The following is a 26125-nucleotide window of genomic DNA, read 5'->3' on the forward strand; positions in this document are numbered from 1 at the left end:
TTATACAACAGTGCTGACTTTACAAGTGCGAAAGACGTAATCAGAGCAAAGTTACCATGGTTTTCAACTAAGCATGAAAGCAGCAGTGCATCTGAACTTTGTAGTTAACAGGACAGAGAAAGAGGGTTTTTTTTTTTTCAAAACTGATGGAAAGTTTTTAAAGCTAATTAGCATTTGGGGTATACTTGAAAGTAGACGATGATGTAGAGGATGAATACAACTTTGCGCTACAAGCTACAGCCACCAGTTGACTATAGCTTAGATTAGGAAAAGGACAGGAATTGTCTGGCAACAAAATTTACTACTGGTAGCCTACATCAAATTGTCACTCATCTTATTTATTCAACATGAACAAAAAAAAAAACTAAAGACATATGTTTAGCAAACATCAGAACGTTCTCAGCTAACTCTCTGCATTAAAAACAAATAAGTCCATTGTCCATCGTCCATATGAGCCTAGAAGTACAGACTACCACAAATGAATGTAACATACTAAGATGTTAAAAAAAAAAAAGCTGGAGGTGCCTTGATTTGTGTTAACAGATTATCTAAATATACAGGAGAAGGTCACTTGAAAAGAAGTGATCACTGTTTTGGTGTGAGAGACCTCATGTTGAGCCTAAGGCGAAGGCCACATGACAATTCCTGTTTTACCATTTACTGTATTGGGGCCTGAAGTGAAACTAAAATTTAAAAAGTGGATTTGTCTGACTGAAGAAAGATAGAAAAAACACAGAAGATACAGTCCTGTATTTCTGTATATTTCAGTACAGTATTAAATCTCTGCTATTCCATTATATTACCACACTAAAAGTTAACAGAGTGACTACACAAGACCATAGTCTACATATTCATAAATACAGTATGACCTAATGTGTTTACATGGCACTCGCCACTAGACTGTGAAAACGTAGCTTGGCCATGTCTCTCCCTGTAGGACAATAAAGTTTCAACTGAACCAGACAGTGCAACTCGACAAAAATACCGACACTATTGGGAAAACTCTGTGTTTTAGTTTATTATTGAATTAAATGTTCAGCAGGTTCATATTTCACGTAGCACAGCGAGTGAGAGCAAGCAGTGCAAGATAAAAATAATAAAAGATTTCAATGGCCACAGGAAAATCATATTAAAACAAAAACTTTTCGGCTCAAAATAGGGAACTATGAAATGAACCTGGCATGAGCATTTAACAAAAATAAATTCTTTATGTCTCTGGGCACAGGAGTCAAGTTGATCTGAGACTAGCACTGAAATGTTTCCCACATCATTGTTAATGAATGTAACTGAACAAGAACATACTCTCCGGTGAAGAATGGGAAACAATTAAAGGTGTGCGCTTGTGCGTGTGTGTGTGTAAGAGAGAGAGAGTGAGAGAGAGAGAGAGAGAGAGAGAAAGAGAGAGAGAGAGAAGAAACATGCACAAAAAGAGACACACTCCCTGGCAGAGGACTGCAGTCCAGATGGAAGCTGTGTGTATGTGTATGTGTCTGCATGTGCACGAGTGTGTGTGTACAATATCCATTTTCATTATGAATAATGTGCAATATAGCATAGCATGAATACATAATGCACATGTCAAAAAAAGTGACGTTGCCTGCTGGGACCTAAACTTGTCGTTCAAACACAAATAAATGAGGCCCCAAAGTCATTATCCTTGAAATGTGAAAACACTCAACTAAAACCCTGCTGGGGTTTACAGTTCCTTAACATTAGACACTGACCTCATAAAAGGTCAACCATTTGATGCCAGTGACAGGCTTTTGAGTTTCAGGACTAATATCTAATATCTAGCTCACATTTGCAAACATTAGCCTGGCTAACGTTGGCCATGATAAGCAACTGGTCATACCTGAGCAAGAAAGGCTGTAAAGCAGCAAAACCCATGTGTAGACGTGTGATACTGTTGATTCTACTTTACTTTTTAAATTCCCTCTGTCAAATGTTGCACAGTCTTGGTTTAAGTTACACATTTAAGTTATTTAATTTTTTCTTCTAATTTTAACTTCATGAGTTTAAATTTTGACCTGTTATTAAGATGCTTTATCGTCAGTTACATAACTGTTTGTGGTATAGCTCTCAGACTATTTTACTGTTAAGTGAAAACCACCTTTTTCATAATTTGGTTCACAGGATTGCTTCACTGGGTCACAGTAGAGGTTCTTTCTGCTGCTGTTTTTGATTTTCCATGGAGAGACATGGGAGTTATGTATGAGTCATGTTTATAAGGAACTGTGATTTAGAAAATAATGTTATTATCAGTCTTGATGGGAGCATGGGAAGGAATGACAGCATGCAGCGCATCCTGCTGTAGAACCAAACTCAGTGTCAGAAAAACTATTTAATCTAACAAGCCTGCTTTCCTTACATGCCTTGAAATAATTAAGCGCAAAGTTGCCGTCCTTGCCAAATCCTCCAGATCAGGGTGCTGTGATAAATCCCTCTGGGAGAAAATTTGATGTGGGATTGTTTCCCTGATCTTCTAAATTTGTGTATGGCAACTTAATTGCGTCTGAACGCTAAACTCGTGTAGTGTTTTACAGCTCTGGTGACTCCATGCTGGCAGAATGCTTGCATCCCTCCACTGGTGGGGGAAACCTTTTTATTTGTGGTTTCTGAATCTTTATTCTAGGCTACTCATAAAGCACTGAGATGAGTGATATCATGTGGTCTTCATCAACAAGGGAGCTTTTTGTTATACTTTATAGCCATTTAAATCAAAAGATTAAAGTCCATGACACACAGGGAAGCTTAGAGAGCAATGGGAACTTCAGCTGACAGTTTTAACAAACCCTCATTCTTCTTACAGACAAACCAAAGGGTCTTCACACTGACAGAATACAGAAATGCTGCAAGGCACACACAACCTTATTGTTTTTCTATATACATGGTTGTGTGTGGAAAAAATGTATTTAAAGGAAACCAATTGATTTTACACGAGATGAATTTACGGGCATGGTTTATACTCCTCAGACTGTGACGTACGCTGATGTTGGTAACAGGGTTTACCAGTATACAACACAAGTAAGGATGTAATCAAAGGATGCTGTTTGATGCATTATAGGGTGTAGGATCAAGTGTTTCTGCAACTCAAACATGCATGGGACATGAAACACAGCAGAGAACTAAAGATTCATATTAAAACAGTAAACAGCCATTGGAATAGGTGGAGGTGTTAAGAGATGTCAGCTACATTACTGTGAGAAGAGTCAAACATACAGAGGAGCTGGACCAACTCATCTCATATAAAACAACAGAGGCAGTTTAGCCCAATAGTCCTTCATCTTCATCTTCATCTTCATCATCTCATCATCATTAATCAAGATTTTTTTTAAATAAACAGAAACATAACAGATTATTGTGTCGTTCTTATCCTCATCCTCCACTTCATGATCACCTCCATCATTACCTTTTTCACCAACTCTACAAAGCCTCTTCAGCTCTAACACAAAAGTAATGATGTCTTTTGCAAGACAGCCACCCTCTCCTCTTCACCATCATCATCATCATTATTATCTTCACCATCCTCATCCTCAGCATCGCTCCTCTAGTGAATATAAGCGTTTTTTTCCTCACAGAGGGCGCAGGCTAAGTGTTTCTGGTTTCCTTATCTAAAAGGATCTCTATCCTGCTTTAACGAGGCACTTGACCTCCCTCGGCGCTCTCCTACTCCCCGAGTGACGCAAAAAAAGTGGGCTGGCGAAGCGCTAAGTGCAGTAGTTTGTATCGGTGCGCACCGAAAAATCACTAGTCAAGCAGACTTCATTTAGAGCGCCTACCTTTGGACCGGCCGTCTGTCTCTCTTTCTCTTTCTCTCTCTTCCTCTCTCTCTCTCTCTCTCGGATGTTACACCAGAGCGAAGACCTCGTTGACGGAGATACGGGGATGTGTACGGATGTGTGTGAGAAAGACTGACTTTTCGTCAAACTCGCAGCCTCCTCCATTCAGTGAGTTGAGAGGTTGATGAAACTTTTCTTGAATGAGTATCCCGCCGCTGGCTGGCACATCTGGACTCAGGGCAGTCGGAGCTGTCAAGTCCTGCGCCAACTTTTAGCCGGACCTGACCTGACCTCCCTCTGTTGCTGTCCTCCCTAAACTTTGAGGCGGAATATTGGACTTTAAAACTCTTTTTGTATTACTTTTTTAATTTTCTTTTTTCTTTTTTAACTTTCCTTAATAATTACAAGACACAAAATGGAACACTTAGTACTCAGACTAACATGCGTCTTGGTGGTTATCTGTCTGTTGGATAAAAGGTGAGTTGAAGATGTGTGAAAATTCAAGCTAAAAAGAAATAACTTCTGTGTTGGTGTAAGCAACTTATGAGTTTTCATTTTAAGATTATATGTTTAAAATCTTGTTTTACTTTTATGTTTTTTTCTATCATAACCTGAATTATTACTTTGCAAAAACAACTTAAAAGTCAGTTTTCATTCGTGCAAGTAAAAGTCAAATAACCCACAGTATTCTGTGCTCAAATCCAAAACATACAAAACGCCAAAAATAAATTAAAGACTGAAACATTAGTCCACTTTTTTTCCCTTTTTATTATGTGTTTTTGCAGTTCTGCAATCACCTACTGTCTCATTCCCAAACAATGTAAAAAGTTGCCTTTTGGAAGCCTAGCTGTTGAAACAGGTCTACTATCAAAGCAGGAAACACAACAGGTAGCAACAGAAGCTCAACTGCAGTCACAGACAGTTCAAAATGCATTGCCACTAAGAAAGAAAGACACCACTATGCAAACGACCAGTGTATGTTCCAGCCAAATGTGTTTTTGATAATGATTTATATCCAAAGCTGGCTGCTTTTTTTTTTTTTTTTTTTTAGAGGGGAGTACTAGGTGATCTGTGAATGTTGAGTCAGCCGCTGATACACAGGCTTGCAGAGTTACACACAGTAACGAAACTGGAATAGAGTATGCAAATCTGCTGCAGCTGTGAATGTGTTTTTGCTCAGTGTGTTTCTGCACATGTCTCCCCACACCTGGGTGTTTGCGTGTGCTTGTCATTTGTGTTTATAGATACGTGTGTGTATGTGCGTATGTGTATGTGTGTGTGCCGACAGCTGAGCACACTCCCCGGCTGCATGTGCAGTTGTGAGTCTCACTCCTCCAGACACAGAGGTGCACAGCCTGTGTTTTCCTTGTAAAGATAATGAAAAGAAAAGCTGTATGGTTTCAGGCCATCATCAGGGCAGCCTGTGTTTTCCTTGTTACTGCTCAGACTGTTGCTCTGTGAAGTTGAGAGCTGCTGCTTTGACTGCTGTCAGCTGAACTACTGACTGATTACATGAGGGGACAGTTGAGTAAAGAGACGTCGGGCAATTTACACGCAAACATATTTTCTGTGGTGATTTTATGAGGCAGGTAAGTTGCTATTTTCCCTGCGCGCGTGTAAAACTGTCACTAGAACTACTAGTAGCTTAACTGTGGTTCACACGAGTGCAGTTCCCTCACTCCCCACTGCAACTCACTTGTCCCACTCTATAACTCTTACCTTGCACACTTGAGCCAACATCAAAACAATTGTGAGAAGAGACACTTCAATTAAGTTAAATTAACACTAAATGCACACATCCATGGCCCAGCACATACAATAGAACCAGTTTTTTATTGTAGTTTTATAGGGTCAAATAAATAAATAAAATAAAACAACATTCCTGTAAAATCAGCCACAGGACCCAAGAGCCATTTTGTTCTATTCACTGTCAGTAAGCATTAGCTATTCTTGTTGCCAAAAAATGTCATAGTCATAGACAGTCATAGCTCTCTTTTTATTTTGGCGACAATTTTGCGGGACCATAAACTGAAATCTATCTGAAAACAACAAAAAAACAAATAGATTTTTGAGTGCATTCCTCCTTTGTCAGCATCTGGAGATGGTTTTACAACTATTAACCCACATCATGTGTGTTATTGAGGTTTTCCAGCAATCAGTCATACTGGGGACCATCAAGTCAGGGCGCCTGTCTGGCACTGTGGGAAATAAGTGTCAGACGAAAATGGTTTTAAAGGTGTATGTTATTTGTCTTTGTCAATAACCCGACCTTTGTGCTCTATGCAGGGTAGACTCCAATGAAATCTTGGGCCTGAAGCTCCCCAACATTGACCCAATCCTGAACGCCAATACGGTGTGTCTGACGCTGCCGGGACTGACGCGGCGCCAGCTGGAGGTGTGCATGCGGAACCCAGACGTGACGGCCTCAGCAATCCAGGGAATCCAGATTGCCATCCACGAGTGCCAGCATCAGTTCAGAGGGCATCGCTGGAACTGCTCCAGCCTGGAGACGAGGAACAAAATACCCTACGACAGCATAGTCTTTAAAAGAGGTCAGCTTTAAAAGATTCACTATACAAAACCTATACCTTAAGGATAAGCCTGACGTGTCATTTCAATCAACTTAACATTTGAATCTGTCTTGTTGGCGTTTTGCATGTCTTTAATGAAAATATTGTGTTTCAGTACTCTCCACATATCACATATTACATATTACTGAAAATCAACCAGACTCAGTAAATACATGAGGCTGCAGAGGTGAGATGTCACCGCAGGATACCTGCTAAAAAAAAAAAAGTGTGTAAGTTCAAAAGATTTCATCTTCAAACAGGCTGTGGCTTCATTCTCAAACACACTATAATAGAATACCTTGAAAGGATAGGCTTAGAAAGATTAGCTACCACAAAGATACACGTCCTAAACAAGCATTGAGATAATAAATCGTAAATCTTCAAACAAGATCATAAAGAGATCATTTTCACCGTAGTCACAACTCTTGGATGTTATCTCACAACAATAAGGTGCCTGAAATGGTTAGATTATCTTTAGTGACTGGTGGACTGGTATCTACTTTCTAACCATCTCACCATGTCACCTCAATAACCCCTTACAAAAGAGCAGCTAACTTCAAAAGCAGTTAGTCACCTCCAGATTACTGGGCCTCGTGTAGATCGGTTTTCTCTAACGCTTTGTAGTGCTTGGAGCTTTGCAAGTCAGCCACAAAGGATGAAAGAGGATCTTCAGAGTTGGGAAGTCTTTACATAGACTCATCTCAGTTTATTGACTGGAAAAGGCATCCATTTCTAAGTAGCCAGAGCACCTGGAGAGATGAACAGTGCACTGTGCAGTTTGTAGTTTGAGTTTGAATGTTATGTTATAGTGGACTGGTTGCCCTTAGCATTTATTTGAGCGTCATCATTGCTTCAGTGCTGTGAATGTGCTTTTGGAGGGTATAAACCAGACTTTTTTTTTATCTCCAGTATAAAAGAAAAATGTCAGATTTTTTCCTTTAAGGCTTTTTCAGTTATCATCTCCTGCATGAAACTTTAATTTTATAGTTCTCATTAACTTAATATCCTGTTAGAAAACTTTAACAAAGCAAAAAAAAAAAAAAAAACTCTTAACAGTATGAACTTACATACCTCTGGACGTGCTTTCGCTCCTCCTTGCCTCATTGAATGACTGTTTGTCATTATTAGCAGAGGCAGTTGCGAGTTGTCTGGCATCCCTGGTTTGCCTCGGGTGCAGAAACTCCAAACCACTGATATAAACAACCTCTTTAAATCGGATGATTCATATGTTACATGTTGATACGTTCCACTCCACAGAAGCTAAAAAATTGACGCGAGTGAGCATTCTGCAGCCGTTATTGCGTGCAGCTACTGGCAGCAATCTCATGGACACAGATTTACAGTCCTGGGTTGGATGGAAGTATGGAGATTAACACTTTTCGCTGTCACTGAGCTTAGACAAATAAACATGGCCTCACACAAAGCATATATGCCCTATACAGAACTGATATTTTCACTCGATTGTTCTTCTACTACTGTAAGAAGTTGATCTAAGTTTTTACAAAGCCAGTGAAAGTGAGTAGGATATCAGGTGATTTACAGTGCAGTTTGTTTTCTCTGAGATGCTGCTTAGATCCTCTCTAGCTGTGCCATGGATCTGTCAGCTGATGGTCTGTAATAACTTTTATGGGCTGATGTTCAGTCTTGTTTAGCTTGCATTAAAAACTAGGCTAAAGAGGACATCAGGCGAGACATGGATAGACAGAAATAGGAGAATCTCTCTCTCTCTCTCTCTCTCTCTCTCTTTCTCTGTCACTGTGTCTGCGTCCTCCCTCGCTGGGCTGCTCCTAATGCTTTTACTTCCCTTGCCAGTGCAAGTGCTTGTGAATTTGCTCTCAGCACTTTCCCAACTCTCTGTGGCAAAAGCATAAACCTGTTTAGTCGGTTTCTGTAACACAAAGTGACAGTTTCCTTTGAAACTTTAATTCATTTTGCCACTTCCTCTGCCATCAGTTCAGCCGGGCGTGCCGCAGCCGGTGAATTATTTGTTAGATTGATTTGTTCCCAGTCTTCCGGGGGCCTGAGTCGAGGAGCCCGTCTCAGAGCGGGACTGGAGCTAAAACAGGCTTTCTATGTATGAGGATGTGCCTAAGTGCCATTCCACTCACTCCCCCCTCCCTGTGTGAGTCAAGGTGGTAGAGGAGAGGAGGAGCAGAGTGGAGTCAAATTATACTTATATACTCATATACTAATATACATATTTTATAAAGTTCAAGCAGTATCTCCTACATTTATCACCTGGCTTTGCAGTTTACCTCAACTTGCATTTTACAGACAAATATGTAAATATTTGGTTTAATATGTTTCTGATTTCATAACTTATATCTGTTGCATGGCCAGAAAGACTGACTCCAAATGAATGTTGCTGTTGGATTACAGAGTCACTCTGTCAGCTGTAAAGTTTATAACACATCAATACTGTGTTAAAAAGTATTTTAATGAAGTTTTAGAGAGAGATTTTTGCTGGCTTGTTGAAATTGAGTGTACTGTATCAGATTCTGTCATGAGTTGAAGGGTGTTAACTACAATACACAGTGCTAGTGCAAGACCTGGATCTTTTTCTGCAGTAATAGCAGTATAATACAAATTATAATACAAGAAACACCAACATTTGTTGCCAAAAACATTTGTCTGTTTATTGGAGGGAAAACTAAGGTGGTGTTACAGTACTTTAGATAGGGGTGAAATAACAAACTACCATCCATGAAGGTCAGTTGTGCACCACTGATTTAATAGCTGTCCTGATAGCTTAGCAGAGCAGTGATCATTCAGAGTGAGCCAATATTTTATCTATTTTAAAAAATGTATTTTTTTACCATCGTATTGCAAGATGATGCTCCATATGAGATTTGCGTTCAAATACGTGATCCAGTCATTGAGCCTGTTCTGTACTGTATGTGGAGTAGCTTTGCGGTGGAGAATGTCAGTTAGTCTGTGGGTAAAGTTGTGTTTCACTGTGTGAATAATGAAGTAACATCAAACATTGGTAAAAAAGAAATGGGCAGTTCCAGTTATTAGCTTTTTATTTGACTCCAACAAGCAGCCTGAACCATTTCCCCTTCAAGCAGGGTGCTATAAACCTCTGAGTGGTTTCTTTTCAAGTTTGCTTTACAAGTTTCCATTATAATCGTCACTGTTCTTGACACCAGTAAGTGACACCAGTGGGGCTTCTTTTATAGAGGCTGAGGGTACCGTGCTCACAGACAGTAAGCTGATATCCATCAACTAACACTGTAGATGTGCGACTACAAATGCTGCTGTCACTGCATCCTTCACGATTCCCCAATGGACATGGATTTTTTCGCCACAGAAATATATCAACATGAAATGGTTGAATGTGTGTTTTCACAGTAGGGGCCCCAAAATGTGTATTTTTCTGTGTAGCACTTTAACATAAGTCTACTGAATTACAGCTCAGCTGATGTAGAGTTGCTGCATGGAAGTTAGACTTTCCAAAGGAGAAAGGGATGTGACAGCAGCCAGCATGTCATATATTGAGATTTGAAGTGTTTTTTTAAAGAAAAAACCTGTGGTATGGCATAATCTTATCTTTATTTATTTATTTATTTATTTTTATATACATCTTTTTATTAGATTTTTCATTCACATACAACAACACTTGACACATACATGTATCCAGATAAACTTGTTGAAACGGGAGGTTTGTCAGTGTATGTAAAAAACAACAATTAGTCTAAATTGATCCTCATATGTTTCTGTGATATCATATAAAATGTAGGGCCAAATTATATGTTGTTGCACTTTTGTTTACAGCCAGATTATGCCATACCTAATTTTGGGTTAGGTTAATGACCAAGTCTTCCAGTCACACAAGGACCCACTGCTTGAGATGCATCCAATGTGGTTCAATGGAGCAATTTATGGCCTATTTAGCTTCATTTTTTCCTTACTCATAACCAGTAGGTGGTACAAGGCAAATAGACTGCGGTGAGCTTCACAGCTGAATATCGTGTATAAGCAGTAGAGGTGACAAAAGGAGACTCAGCCATGTTTAGTAACAGAATATGAGCCCTCTGTGAATCCTATGATGGGAGTGGTGGGGGTCTGTTCATGTTCAGCTGGTCCGCAGAGACGACGTACGCAAGTGTTTGGAACACTTAATTGCTATTGTCCCAGATGTTTTCTCTGGTTTTATGGGGTTTGGCATATGTGTGTGTAATATACATGTGGATAAACTCTTATGTGTATCCTTATCAAAACAGAGGAAGCTCTTTACTATGGTGTCACTGAGAAAGTGTGAAAAGAAAACATGTGCTGAAGCGCAAACATGGTTGCTAACAGAGAAGTCAAAAGATTTCTTCATCTCACTCATTTAGCTGTTAAATTGAGTTTCATGGCTAGGAAAATCCCTTTATATCTCAAAGTTGTACCCAGCAGTTTTACAATTTATCTTTAACTCATTGAGTGCCATTGACGTATATATACGTCAATCAAAATCCAACGCTTGAGTGCCATTGACGTATATATACGTCAAATGCAGTTTTCTGCGGCTGGTAAATGGGGACGCTGTTGCGCACACTGTGAGTAATTTTGGGGCTTCTGGGATGTGTAGAACGAAGAAGACTGTAGATCAGAGCAAGAAGTGAAGAGGAAGGAGAAGACGAGTGTGATCGGTACAGAGATAAAAAAGTTGGGAAAAGTTTCTATTTCTAGAGGAAAACGACGGGCAGAGCCTGGAACAAGTGTAACGTGGAGCTGGAGGAAAGCTTAGCCACGGATGCTATTAGCAGCTCCAGCATGAAGTGATCGGAGGAGGCAGGAAAGGTAAACTCATCTAGATGATCAGCACCGAAATGCCGAAGCGAAAGCGGATCGCGGAGTCAGTTTCACCAGTTGCTGTAAACCGACGTCGTGACGACGAACCGAGAGATCAGCGCGGTGCGTCGCTGCCGCGGCCGCGTCCAGCACAGAGGCTGAAGACGCCATGACGTCTCCCTCCCTCCTTCAGAGACGAGGGGAAGCAGCAGGAGGAGAAGTAGGAGAGGGGAGGGGCAGAGAGGGGGTGAGGGGAGGGGGGAGGAGGGGGTTAGGAGAGGGTGAGGGGGCAGCAACTGCAGGAGGAGTAGGAGAGCAGGCATCACTCTGCATAGTAGGACTCCTACTTGTTGTATTTTAGTTTTTTTTTTTTTTGTACAATGAAAAAACATGTGAAATTAAATTTTCAGATGTCTTACATGTTTTTGAAGCCAAAATTAAAACGGATAAATCACTGTTTTTCTTGAGAGACTCTCTTTCACAAAAATGCATTTTTCTCAGCTTTCTAGAAAAAAAGTGGTCTTTTTGGTGCAACCAGGCTCTATTCAACTTAAGATAAATTAAGAATGGAACAAGGTACAAACAAATGGTTTTTCCCTAGTTAAATAGAGAGTCTCCTCTTTCCTTTGAGCTATTTTGTGTTTTCAGAGTCATAATACAAAATATTCTCTTGGTCTTAAAATATTACTCAAAATGCCCCGAAACGCTGGCACATGGCACTGACCATTTTATAAAAGGGCTGGCACTCAATGAGTTAATGAGGGGAATTAGATGAGTTTGTCACTATTCTGCATTGAAAATAGAAAATGTACCACATATTTAAAAAAAAAAAAAAAAAAAAAAAATGTAAGCAGCACCACTGTTCGAATCATTTGGATTTTTAACTAGCACATGTCACCCACCATCATGCATTCACCTGATAATCTTCTAATTGCACCTGACAGGTTCATGAGGCACGCACTGGTATGTTCTGCCTGCAGGTTATCAGAAATGTTTTAACATTTTACATAAACTCCATCTCGCAACTTATAATGCCTAACGGCCTCTGAAAAGCAACATTCACATTCCCAAACACTGACTCAGTCCTCATGTCAATCACCCAGTCTCCATGTCATTTTGGACACAGCTTTGAAGTCCTGTGTCAACTTTGACAGAGTGAATTCCATCTTCCATGTCATTGGTTTTTCCACCAGTACATTCACATCACTGTTGTCTTCTCTCTCCCACAGGTTTTAGAGAGAGTGCCTTCGCGTACGCCATTGCAGCGGCAGGTGTGGTGCATGCAGTGGCCAATGCCTGCTCCATGGGCAAACTGAAGGCATGTGGCTGTGATGAGAAGCGACGTGGCGACGAGGAGGCCTTCCGCACCAAACTGCACCGCTTGCAGCTAGAGGCCATTCACAGGGGGAAGGGTATGGTACACGGCGTCATGGAGCACTTCCCCGCCGACCTGCCGGGACCCCAGGACTCCTGGGAGTGGGGCGGCTGCAGTCCTGATGTGGAATTCGGAGAGAAGTTCTCACGGGACTTCCTGGATGCCCGTGAGACCTACAAAGACATCCATGCCCGAATGAGGCTGCACAATAATAGAGTTGGGAGACAGGTGAGTGAGTGACAAGTGAGAGGATGTGTGTGTTTGTTGCTATGACAGCTTCTGCAATATTTGCTCACTGTATTTTAATTCACATTAACCCTATCAGACACCCAAAGTTTACTCATATCACATGACCAAACTGTGCACATCCAGTCCAGTTTAGTTGCCACAGCTAACAAGGAAGCTGTACATGGTCTAAAGATGTTATCCAGCTTCATCATGGGTACATCTACTCGTAAATCTACGGTTAAATTTGAATTTTAAATGTGTTGTTTGTTTTTACTGAGCAGCAGCTGTTTGATTTAGTGTAGTGATTTACCCAGTTGGTCCCTGGGAAACTCCCACAGTGATGTCCACCAACATTAAAAGGGAAGCCACTGTGGCATAACTTCTAAAAATTTTAGAAGCACAAACAATAACGTGTCTTTTTTTGATTTCTGCATAACTGCTTTTGTAAGTCTAAGTAGGTCAATTACTTTTTCGTATTTAGTTAGGCTATACCTATATGGAGGAATTTATGTCAGAGTAAGAAGTAGAGTTTGAACGCCTATTAGTCTAATACTAATTTAAGTGATGTAAGTTACAAATGTATTCATGTTTTGAGGTTATCTTTGTGAAATATAAATGAAACCCTCTCTATTAAACAACACTTATGAAGCTTGTCTAACATATTCCGTAGCACATCTTTTAGTCTTTGCTTTAAATGTGTCAGACATTAGCATGCTAACATTTGTTTTGACAGTCTTGTAAAGCCTACCAGTTAAAATTGTCAATTATAAATATTTTCAATGGCAATTAATCTCTACATGAGAGCTTATGTGCATAATGCAACCTGCTTTCTTTCAGTGATGGGTGAAGCTGCACTTAGCAAACACATTAGTTTAGAGGCTTCACCCTTTTTGGTGAGAAGGTCATTTAATGCTACTGCCAGCACATTACCTCATATCAACAAGTGAAGATGCTGTAATGCTTACATTTGAATTGACTCCATCTTTCTAAGAAACCACAAACTTATGAAGGGAGTAAAACATGTCTCTATGTTATCGATGCAACTTTTATGTAATTTATTACACAATAAAACAGGTGGATAGTGGGTGTGTTGAGTGCTACTGGGCCAATAATAATGTTACAGTGCACAACACAATTTGATGTAATTGGCTGGGTCAACAGTGGCCTGTCAGTATAACACTGCTGTTTATTTCTGCCGTTAGAGACTGTTTATGAGGGTTTTTTTTTTTTTTGCACAAGCTTCTCTTGCAGTAAGGGTCAATCCACAGTTCAAGCATTGCAAAAATAATAACAGGGAAACTGTTTTTTGGAAGTAATTTGAATCAGACTGTGACGTTTATCAAAACACTGAAGCTATATTTGTTTCAACAATTCTGACAAAATGTGTTTCAAAGGGGAATTAGATATCTTATCACAACTAAAGTTGTATTTTATACAAACACATGTAACTACTGTAGAAAGTCCAGCTCAAACACTCAACACAAGAGAGGACACACTGTTGTTTTTCCTGGAAAAGAGCTGTGTGGAAAAAACAATATTAATAAAGGAGAGACAGAGCGTAAGCCTGCACGCTGGTTGCTAGTGCATTGATAAAGGTGCAATAAATTATAATTAGCTTTTTTTTCTTAGGTTCTGGTAGTTGTTTTTGAGATTACAGCAGTTAGATACAGTAACAGATCAGCTAATCACTTTTAATTTTAGTTTAGTTGTAGTTTAGTTAAAGTAGTTTTAGAAACCAGATCCCCAATAATCTTGCACGCTCAAGTTCATCTTCTTACTGTTGCAGTTCAGAGGACCTTCTCCCAGTAGAGCAAAGGGGGGTACTGTATGAGTATTGGATGAGATTGCAATACTGTGGGAATTCCCAGTCTGATTCTTCTTTTACGCATCATAGTTGTCTTAACCCACAGCCTTGGGAATTACAGTAACGCATGCAGTATGTCTGGAGTAACTTTCCACTTCATTCAAACTCAATTTTACATTAAAGTAATGATACATATGATTATGTTAAGGCCAAAGCATTGGTTGATGGTTGATTTGGTGGTTCTTTTTTAGCTCTTATCAAATCAATTAAAACAGACTGAGAGGCTAGCTGGTTCAGTCGAGAGACTACATTTATATTTTGTGTCAATCTAGTATTATTACTGCCTGTTAGCACTATTGTTTCCTTGATTTGTTGTTTCACCAGGGAAACTCCAACCCTGAGAGGTTTTAAAACATCTGCAAATAAGTCATTCTCTGACAGATAGGGGAAGTTGTCAGTTTAGACTATCTTTGTTTTGTTATGAGGCAGATGTGTGCTGGCTGTGTCATGTCAATTAGTGTCAGATAAGTCAGAGCGTTAAGAGAGGGTAACGGTACTCAGTGTCAGAAAGCTAGCTGAGAAGAAGTACTTCAGACGTCAAGGATATTTAAACATATAATTGTTTGCATTTTCTTTTATTGTTATTTTTTACATTGAGGGTGTTATTGTTAGGCTTACTTATGCGAGGGTAAAATAATTAAAGGCTCTAAAGACTCTGTAGGTGTAATATAAACTTCTAACCAGTTCCAAAAGTGTTGTGCCTTGGGGCAGTGAAAGAGAGAGATGTAAATGACAGTGATAAGCCTTGATGATGTCCAGTTCTGTAGTGGAACAGAGACAAGAAGCCACCGTAAATTGCTCATTGTTCCCTGTTTCCTCCTGAGTAATTTGGGCTTGTATCTTTTCATCAGTTTACTTCTGGCTTCCTTGATTATGCAGACAAAACACAAATGTGGAGCGCGTCAGTTGAATTCAACAACAGCTAGCCTCTCCACAGTAGCCGTAATGGTAGAAATAGCCATAGACGTAGGACTGGTGACATAAATCCCAATCAGTAATGTAGACACAGAGTAAACTTTGAGTGGGGGCTGATATGGCATGAGTAGGAATGAGTTCATGAGCCAAGGAAAGGGAATCATTTGTCTTTTGGGTCCTTCCCTTTTTGTTTGGACCAAGTCAGTAGGGTTATGAAACTTGATAACATACAGGATCACAGTGTGGCCTCATGTATGTTGTCTTTACTCTTGAAGCCACATGCTCACCAATGATTAGACTCCTGGAGAGTGACAGAGACTTAAACAGTGTCTCACATCCAAAATTGATTGTTCCTGTCTCTGTGTCTTTTTTGGAGCAGGGTATCCTGTGGAAATGCCAACAGGAAAGAAAAAAAAAAGACTTGATCTATAGAAATAGATAAATAATAATGTAAAAATGGAAAGAACTGAGTTTCTGGAAGTCGTTAAAATAGATAAATAATAATGTAAAAATTGAAAGAACTGAGTTTCTGGAAGTTGTTATTGGAAGAGAAAAGCATAAACATAAGTACAAGTACAGTAAGATTCAGTGGCTGTTGAAATAATCACCTAGCTTCACTTTACTGCTAACTCCGCCCTCAACACCGACAACTATAATTTCACAATGGCATGTAGTGATGGTCATATATCATTGTTGACTTTAAATGCTATGTGTTCAGTGAGGCATGATGGGACAGATACCAATTTTCCTATTAGCTTAATATTTAGACGCCTTTAACTCAGTTACATGATTTGATACAGGGCATCTTATTAAACAATTACAGATACAAAGGTCACAAGGCTGTTTTGGAAAACTGACTCAGAGAGAGTCACAACCGATCTACCATTGCTTGTCACTTTTGCCCATGAATCTGTTTGATTTTTTAGTTGGTTAGGTTTGGGAGATGTGTCATAAATCTGTTAAGATGCATAAGCGATGTAAGTCAGTATACATCATAAACAAGTTTGTCAATCCAAGCCAGTTCCACTATTTGGCAGGTGAAGTGCCTGAGAGAAAACCTTTCAAAATCAGGATATTTAATCACATCTCTCAGACTGCAGCAGTAGCTTGAAGTAAACAATCTGTATTTGGCACAGCATAGCCTCAGTTTAATTTACAGTTTGATCTTTCCAGAATGATATTTCGAATAATAAATTTTGCCAGGCTACAAATTCCCAGCCAAGTGAGCTGAGACATCCATCAAACAGAAAAACCTTGACTCATACAGTAGTTGTCAACATCAAAGAGCCTATCTCTTTTTGGCAAAGACTCTGGTTACGACCAGCAGGGACTAAACGACACCCAGTGACTCTGACCATTTTGACCCAAACCTGATGACCCCTGATGACCCCGGTAGGGTTCAAAGCTGACATCTTTTGTCTGCTGACTTATGTGACCCAAACCCATTTGCTATTTTAACCAAATTACAAAATTACCTAAATGTAAAACTCCCATTAGCTTTAGGGTCACGAGTAAAGGGTCATATGTAATGGTATATAGTAATGCAAAAAAACAAACAAAGAATTGCTCAGAGGGTTCTAAGTGACAGGCAGCAATACTGGAGAGACAGAAAGCATATTGGAGCGCATTGGAGGATAGAAAAAATGAGGGAGAAACCAATGATGAGTCATTGCAGAGCTGTTATACTGTGAAATACTATGCACCCTGATGACTTCAAATGGTATAGAAAGCCACAACAAAACCCCTCTAAGACCTTGTAACACACACACACACGCACAGCCCCTAGAATCAAACAGAAAACACTGACAGGTGAGGCCTCAAAATAATGCCTACCCTTCCCTTGTCTCTTTCCTCCCACCGACCCACCGCCTCCCTCGGCCTGGCCCCCCCCTCCCAGAGAAGTACTCTTTAGGGAGAGGAATGCGGTGGTTTTTTAGCGGGGCGTGCATGTCGCCTCATGCCCACCCCAGGGTTCTCACGACGTCCCGTCTTGTTTTTAGCCCTAATTAGTGGCTGCTGGCAGTTTGGAAACAGATGTTTAAAACCCTGCAAAAGATTTTAGACTTCAAACACTGGGGCGGAAAGTAGAAAGAGATTCGCCCTTCCTTCCCTCCCCTCTTCCCCCACTCCTGCTCTGCCTCCACCAACTTCTCTCCAGCAGGGCTGATTGCAGAAATAATACTATTCACCAAGGAGGAATTAAAAAAGTTACTGATGAATGAACAATTATTTACATATGATGTCAGCATATCAATAACACAATGCATTGCAAACATACAATTCAGGCGTCACCTGCTACTTACAAACCAAAAAACAAAGTAGGCTATACATTTGTTGGAATAATTTATGTTAAAAAATAGAATAAATATAAGTGAGAAGAGCAGTCATTTTTACATAAATCTATTGCCAGCAAATTTTAAATAATGTATAATCATCCTGAAAATCAAAGTATTTGCTGACTGAACAGTTTCAAATCCAATTTGATATGAAAGTTGCCATGCAAAAGAGAAACAGTTTCAATTCAAATGGTCTGTAGTTTTTTAGATTGACATGACTTGATAGTTTGATAAACAAATCAATTCTAATTCTGCGTTTATCTTCCTGTGAAGATGCACAGTTTAGTTTTCCATTGTGCTGTTGCGGTGAATGAAAGTGCACTATACTCCACAGCAGTTAGCACAGCAGTTTTAAAGGCTTAACGACACGTTTACGTAAAGTATCTCCTTATGACATGGAAACACCTCACCAGGGTGGTACATTTTCTTTGCCAAGTTTTTTTTTCTTCTTTTTTTCCTTTTTTTCCTCCTGAGTGATTCTCCTCAATCGTTTAGAGAGCACACCTCAAAACAAATGCTTGGCACGCTTTCTTGTGTTCATGTTGCAGAGCTCAGAGCCATGCCGAGGTTCTGTTGAATCCTGTCTGTTTATTAGGCAGGTGGTGACAGTGCAGGCTATGCAACAGTCTGCAGTCGTGTTACTGGCAAGCATCCTCCAGTAATTATGATTTACCATCAGGGCCTGACTTCGGGGGAGTAAGGAGAGATGGCAGGAAGGAAACTATACACTTCAACTCATTTTCACCCCGTTTTTAAAGATGTTCATTTGGCAACTTAAAGTTCACTGATCAAAAACCATTTCAGACAATTGCTCTGGGTCTCAAAACCATTGCCAGTGATTATACACATGATAAAAGAAGAGGTGCAGTCTGCAAGTAACGATCAAAAGTCACAATGGAATCACAGTTATAGCATCTTAATGATTCAAATATATTTACCGTGAAACTCACCAAGGAATAAAATCCTTCATATCTGACTGGATTGCTGAAAAGTGGGCATGGTTTGCGGTAAAGATTAATTGAGACGAGCTAAAGAGAGCTGTTGGCCACTTACCACAACCTCATTCACCTACATTGACATATCAGGAAGTTTAGGACAGAGAAAAATGGGAATGACAGACCAATGAGCTAATGATCGAGCGTGGTTCTATATTCATATTTGGACGTGGACGAATCCTCTACGGCCACTCACCCTATACCATGTGATGGATTGTCTTATGAATGGCCTGTTGCCACGACCAAACATGGTGGAGAAGACAAGATTTATGTGGCCCTGTTACTGACTGCTTTCATACATTTTGTAATGGTTCCCCTGGTACCAAAGAAACACAGTGGCTGAGTGTGTCAACCCGTCCGAGGCTAATTTAAGGTGTCAGATATTCCTGTGTGATTAATCTGCACCTACTGAACATCTGCTTTCAGTTGCCGAAAGGTGGATTCACTTTGTCTTGTCAGACGCTAATACAATAACTGATCTGCCACTTACAACCTACGTCGTGTCAGGGCACAAGACTGCTTTTTTACGAGAGCACCGAATACACTGTAAAATGTATTCTAACCATAATGAATTTGAGCTGCAACCCCTCAGGCCTGATCCAAACCAGCTACAGTATAGTGGGGCTCTGAGGTCCTTTTATGCCTAATTTAACCATTGAGCGACGATAAACTGCCCTGGAGAGCCCATTCACGTTAATTCATTGACTCAGAACCCACACGAAAAGCAAAGTGTGTTTGATCAAAAATAGCAACATTAGAGTGGGGTTAGCGCTGTGCTGCTCAGAGGCCAGTTCATATCATCAGTGGTGTGCACAGCATTCCTGAGTCCTGACAGTGCAGAGGCAATGCATTTGATCGGACCCACCACACACTGTGCACACCAACACATACATCTGCACATGTACACATGCGCACACGCACTCATGCCCACTCTCTCCTTACAACTCTCTTTCTCTTTTTCGCTCGTACACACACACTAACACAAATATACACAGAGGCAAATGCCTCACGGTAAAAGCTCAGCAGGTGGAAGTCTTTATGCTAGTAATAACATTTTATTGGAGTCTCTAAATGAGAGTTGTGGACATTGTGTGCAATTAACAGTGAGTAAATACTACACACATGAACACATACATTCTACTGTAGTGTAGTTCTTACCGTATACTGTAGATATGCACTTACTCAGTAAATTGCATGTCATTGTGTTGTGTACACACGGTGCATGCATGCGTGTGTATTTGTGTGTGCGTAATTGTCCTTTTGAAGCAAGGCGTTTGATTTGTTTAAAGTGATGTCTGGGCTTAATGTGCTGCTGTGGGATTTGTTTGTGTGCTTTGATACTGCCTTGACATTCTGCTTGGCTTTAAAGGTCCTTCAGTAGATTGTCTTTGAACTGACAAACATACGGGAGGACGCAGACTGTCCTCTGTTTATACGGGAGAAGGGCCGGCTATGGGACACAGACACTTGATTAAGATTTTCCCAGAAGTGCTGAGTGGTGATGACACAGGGATTGGCCAACGATTAGATTCAATGAACCTAACACAACAGGGAACAAACCACAAATTATACAGGTCCCATGTACCTGGCTATGACTGACTGAGGTTGCTCAACCTCCTGCCTTCACATGATGATAATGTTTTGTAAGTTGCAAATTGCAAAAAAGCGTTTTTATTATTAATGTGGATTAACATTGAGACCAAAAGGAAACAAACTATTTCAGACTTCTCTTGCTTGTGATTACCCAGGGATGGGAACCACAGATTTCACAGCAAGGAGCACAATGGAATACATTTTTTATGTTATACTGTACCTAAAAGGTGATACAAGCACAGACAGGCAAATTTGCTCCTTTTCTCACTGGCCGTTGCGTCTCTCAGTTTGAGCTGTTGTTATTTATGTCATGCAACAGTAGTTTCACTTCTCAAAGAAAAAAGAAAAAAGCTATACTGTAAGTCATCACTGAGTCCTTCATTAACACTGAGTCAGTATTGACTCAGCCAATTTTAATATCCAGCCAGGATGACAAACCATTCAGCTGAAAGGGGTGTAGTAACACTTCACCTTTGGCATACTGTAATCCTGGATTCCAGTTTTCTGGTGAACTTTATCATGTCATCACTAGCCCTCTCTCTGCTTCTGTTTCCTGTATTTGGATTGTGATTGCTCTCCACTAAAGCCAAACATGCTCCTGTATCTTCACCTAATGAATACACTTTCAACATCAGGCTGTGTTAACGAAGCTCTGATCTTTAGTCGACTTCATTACTCCTCATTTATTACACAGTAGTCTGCTCTGCTCTACTCCAATGCTGTTTTGTTCCCCAGTCTACTGTATTATGTAGCCTGCAGTCCTAATCTGCCACCAACATGTCCTGTTTGATCTCTGTCTGGGGTTGTTTTATAGACGCCTCTGTCTCACTCTCTAAGCCAATTAAAACATGCCAGATGTGTGTCTCTAACTGTGGTCCAGGATTGACTGTGGAGCATTTACATCCTCGTATAGTGTACGTGCAGCGACGGCCGGTGTAAGTCGTGCAAGAGAGGATATTCCCATGTTTTGTTTCATCTAAAAACCATCAGAACTTCTCCCCGTTTAACACAGTGACCCATTTTACCCTTCTCAAACCCTGATTCAAGTCCCCTACCCTGTCTCTGCACATTATGCAACAACATAGCTCAAAGTTAAGTGTGTTATACACTGTGCTCTTTTCAAGCGGGCTTTTTATAGCTTGTGACTCAGGTTGTGTAAGACCTGCAATCTTTCTATGTTTCCCCTGCCCTTTGCCACAACAATCAGCTGATGATAGGTTAGGTTAGATCCATGATTACAATCAAATCAAGGTGGTTAATAGCAGCAGGACATGATAGCTGCATCTAGATGGAATACCAGCCAGACACACAGGTGATTTGTAACAACACCCACACACACACGAACAGCCTTTCAAGCGGTGGAAGGACAGCAACGAGATAATCCAAAGATCATCTCCTCCTCTTGTCATCCTCTTTTCCTCTCTCCTTTCCTCTCCCTTCCCCTCCCTTCCCCATACTGTACAGCCCCCACCCCGCCCCTCCTCCACCCGTCCTTAGGGTGGCAACTATAAATCACATGCATCACCCCCCCAACCCCCCCCCCCCCCCACAGTAGTCAAGTCAGATATCGTAAACACAGACAAAGAGACAGTCACACAGCATTTTTTGGTGTTGTGTCTCTCTCCATAGTCTTTATTACACAAGCCATAGCCCCGAGTAGAAGCCACAACCTTTCATCCAGTCTGATTAGAGTGAGAAAAATACTGTTAAACTGTTAGATCAGTAAAACCAAAGATCTTTTGAAAACAGAATAATTATACGAGTTAATAAGACACGCTTTCACCCTGTTTCTTTCCTTCCTTCAGTAAAATATTAAAAGCAATGTCACGCATTTGAACTATTGTCAGAAAGTTTTAACTAAGGTCAATCAGAATGCTCTGCCGTGTTTCCGTACGTCAAATTAAATCAAAGGCTCAGTCTACTTGTACAAAATGTTCTTACCTGTTGTGTCCCCTGGCTCTTTTGTCAGATGGATCAACGTTTCACATGTCATACTGACAGACCACTTCTAATAATATAGCAAGAGCAGACAGCTTCCCAATTTGCTACTAAGGATCAGGATTATACCTGCTTGCCTTTCAACTACATGTAAAACTACAGAGAGAGAGAGAGAGAGAGAGAGAGAGACATGCAGGTATGTGTCTGTAATTCCACTCAAAACTTTAAATTTCCCTGGAAATCTAGGCAGCTGTTTCAGGCCTTGTCAGTGGTTAACAGGTTAACAGGACTGAAACTGAGAAGCAACACGTTTTACACATGATTAGCTGTATCTAATTAAACCAAGGCTAGCTCAGTTGGCTGAAATTCCTGTCTCTTCAAAATGGCTGGTTTAGCTTACATTCGTAGCCTATACTGTAGGCTATAGATATGCAAGAAGACATAGTGTCGGTCTTATGGCATGCACATGATGTGGCAAATCAATTTTCTTGAGGGGAAACTGCATTGCAAGCCAGTGAGATGTGAATGTTAGCCTAAACTTTGATGATATTCAGCACCAGGTTCATACAGCTGAGGTGATCTATAACAGCATGGCTTGTAGCTACACAAAATGTACTGTAGGCGTAGTTAGACAACAAACTTTACAGGCCTTCCATATAGCAGTGCTAGCTAACTGATTCTTTTTTTTTGGGGGGGGGGGGGTCTTGGAGCTGATCAGTTTGATTTTTCTACACTACATTGTTGCAAAGGTCAGACATTGAACTACTGGAAAGTGATTTTGTGTGGAGATCGCAGCTTTTACAAGAAGTTTTCATTTCTTTATGGTGCAACAATATAACGGTCATTAGACATCCCACTTTTTTTTTCTTCTGTTTTTGTTGTTTTACTGTCCTTTGAAATCCTTATCCTGTTGTGAAAGTACCATCAAACAGTAGCAATGTGGATGCAATTATGACTCCTTGGTCAGTTTGTCTCCCTAACGTTTAAGTGGGGTAGAGCGTTTTATGATTACAGACTTTGCTGTGTGTTTAAGGCCAGTACGTTTGTGATTCTGGGGTTGCCTTTGCCTTTATGTAAAAACTGAACAGAACACTGCAATCTGAACTCAGTGCAAGTGCTGTTTGAGCTATTATGGTGTTGTTTACTATAACGTCTTACAGCCTCTGGTATCTCCTCACCACTGATCACAGTTTCTTTAAACTTTCTTTTCAACACTCAGTTACAGAGCATGTATCTGAAGCATATACTCTTTAGTCACTTTCTGTTATCCTAACAAACATTAGGAAAAAAATATGCAGTGATTAAAAGACAAAATTGTAGTAAAAAAAAAAAAAAAAAGATTTGAGGCTACATCGGTTTCTAAGATTTAATTTTCTGCAGTGCTGGAAAGTCTGATGAGTGATAGCAACATACATTATGTCCAAACATAAATATACATACACTTTCAAAGACAGTGTCTAAATAAGTCATAACAAATGTGTTTAAATAAGTCTTTTAAAAAGAAATAATATTTATATGACTACATTTGTACAGCCTTTAAATCTGAGCTAAGCAGTTTGGTATAATCATTTGGATGAATGAATCATCTTCCCGCTCCACTGGTTTTGCAACAGTTACCTGATTGATTTGTCTTACTACAGTTTTTTGATAAGTACTCACCATTATTAACTTTGGCTCTGTAGTAAACAGATCTTTAGCTGTACGTTTTACTTGTTCATTTCAAACAGATGAGACAAGTACTGCTATTTATCACCATTTCATTCCCTTATCTGCTCATTCATGCACTGGACCAAGGATAGTTTTTTTGTTTGTTTTTTTTTTGTTCAGGAAGCCCACATGAAGTTGAGCAATAAACAAACAAGTTTTTACTATTACAGATAGGAACAACTTGTTCCACCCTGATAAAGGTGGTGTGAAACAACAAAACAAAAAGTGAAACACCTGAATTTGACCTTGATTTTTGGAAGTGTTGAAATCAAAAAGAAATGTGACAGACAATTTGTTTTCCATCTTAACATAAGATATCAAAAAAAGAAAACCCCAAAAACCATGAACTCCTTTCCTTGAATTGGTCATACCGATATGCCTGCTGCCTCTTATCTTATGCGTGTGTGGATGACAGTCAAGCAGTCATATTTTGTGTGTCTGTGCAGAGTAGCATTATTGCTTCCACATGCGTGGAATGAGTTTAACTGCAGAAGTGTGCTGCATGTGTGTGTGTATGTGTGTGTTGATAGGGGCAGCAGCACCGGCATCTGTCAGTACTCTGGGTGGCCTTGTGTTCCTGTTGGTAATTGGATCTTAAAGTTTAGAATGGGTGATGACTGATAAACACATACAAACACATGCAAATGTACGCACTTTCATACACACAGCATAGAGGAATATTTCCAGGATGGACAGGGTTTATGCCATATGGGATGTACCTGTGTGGTTGTGTTTATGCGAGCGTGTTGGTGGGTACGTCCTGCAGCGTTGGTTACGCTCCAGCAGGAACCTTTGTGTTTGTTTTTGTTTATGCGTGCAGATGTAGTGCAGGCATAAAAACATTCTTTTGGACCCCATATAACAACTAAACTCTGCATAGTGCCGTCGTTTCGCATACCAGCGAGCCTTTATATGAACAAACCCAATTTACGTGTGTAAATGGATTCTATTCAATTCATGTTTTCCTGACTTTTAAGACTTTTAATATCCATGTGGTTTCATTGGCAAGCAGTAAACCATTAAAGTGAAAATATGTAAATACTGCAATGGTCTGATGCTTAATGTGCCACTGCATGTGGGCGAAGCTTGGAGTCATTCACTGCTGCCAAAAGATGAATAATGACAACGCTATCTGTTTGGGTAACACCTGCATCCATCTGTGTTATTTGATACGAGTATGTTTGACAGAGTTGGACCACCTGGCTTTTTCAATGTGGGACCAATTTCTTCAGGGCATACAGTGGAGCAGACGCTTGAAGAGAGCACAAACAAATGAAAAACACTCAAGTCAAGCCTGCGCAAAATGAAATATGTCATGCACCCTGCAGCACACTGCATCCGTATATTACATTTCAAATGAAACCAGTGATCAAAATCAGGTTTTTAATCCATCTCTTTTTTTTCCACCCCTCCCTCTCCTGTCTCCCTCGCCTCTGCTCATTTCCTCACACCATCCCACTCTCTCTTTTTGTCTGTCTCTGTCTCTGTTTTTTGCAGGTGGTGCTTGACCACATGAGACGGAAATGCAAGTGCCACGGGACGTCAGGGAGCTGCCAGCTAAAGACCTGCTGGCAGGTCACCCCAGAGTTCCGGGTGGTGGGCTCAATCCTCAAAGAGCGCTTCCACATCGCTACGCTTATCAAAGCTCACAACCGGAACACCGGACAGCTTGACCACTCCCACCACAACAACCACCACAACCACCATAACCATCACAACCACCACCACCATCACCATCATCAGAACAACCACCACCACCACCACCATCACACACATCGGCGGCGGCCGAGCATCAACGAGCTGGTCTACTTTGAAAAGTCGCCGGATTTCTGCGAGCGGGACCTGGGGTCGGACTCGGCCGGCACACAGGGCAGGATCTGCAACAAGACCAGCCCCGGCATGGACAACTGTGAGAGTCTGTGCTGCGGGAGAGGCCACAACATCCTGCAGCAGACGCGGAGCGAACGCTGCAACTGCAAGTTTCACTGGTGCTGCTATGTGGTCTGTGAAGAGTGCAGGATAACAGAGTGGGTCAGTGTCTGTAAATGA

The 26125-nt window shown here is 40.6% G+C and overlaps 1 protein-coding gene across 1 annotated transcript; it reads left to right on the forward strand.

The window, feature by feature from the left end:
* Positions 1-4194: 4194 nt before the first annotated feature.
* On the forward strand, positions 4195-26125 carry wnt10a (wingless-type MMTV integration site family, member 10a; the record flags this gene model as incomplete). The annotated part of the gene is made up of 4 exons (XM_083996341.1): positions 4195-4256; positions 6066-6331; positions 12355-12728; positions 25574-26125. 4 exons carry the CDS (start codon positions 4195-4197, stop codon positions 26123-26125), a joined length of 1254 nt encoding a protein of 417 aa, XP_083852467.1.

The sequence above is a fragment of the Trachurus trachurus genome, assembly GCF_905171665.1.
Source record: "Trachurus trachurus genome assembly, chromosome: 21".
Classification (NCBI taxonomy): domain Eukaryota; kingdom Metazoa; phylum Chordata; class Actinopteri; order Carangiformes; family Carangidae; genus Trachurus; species Trachurus trachurus.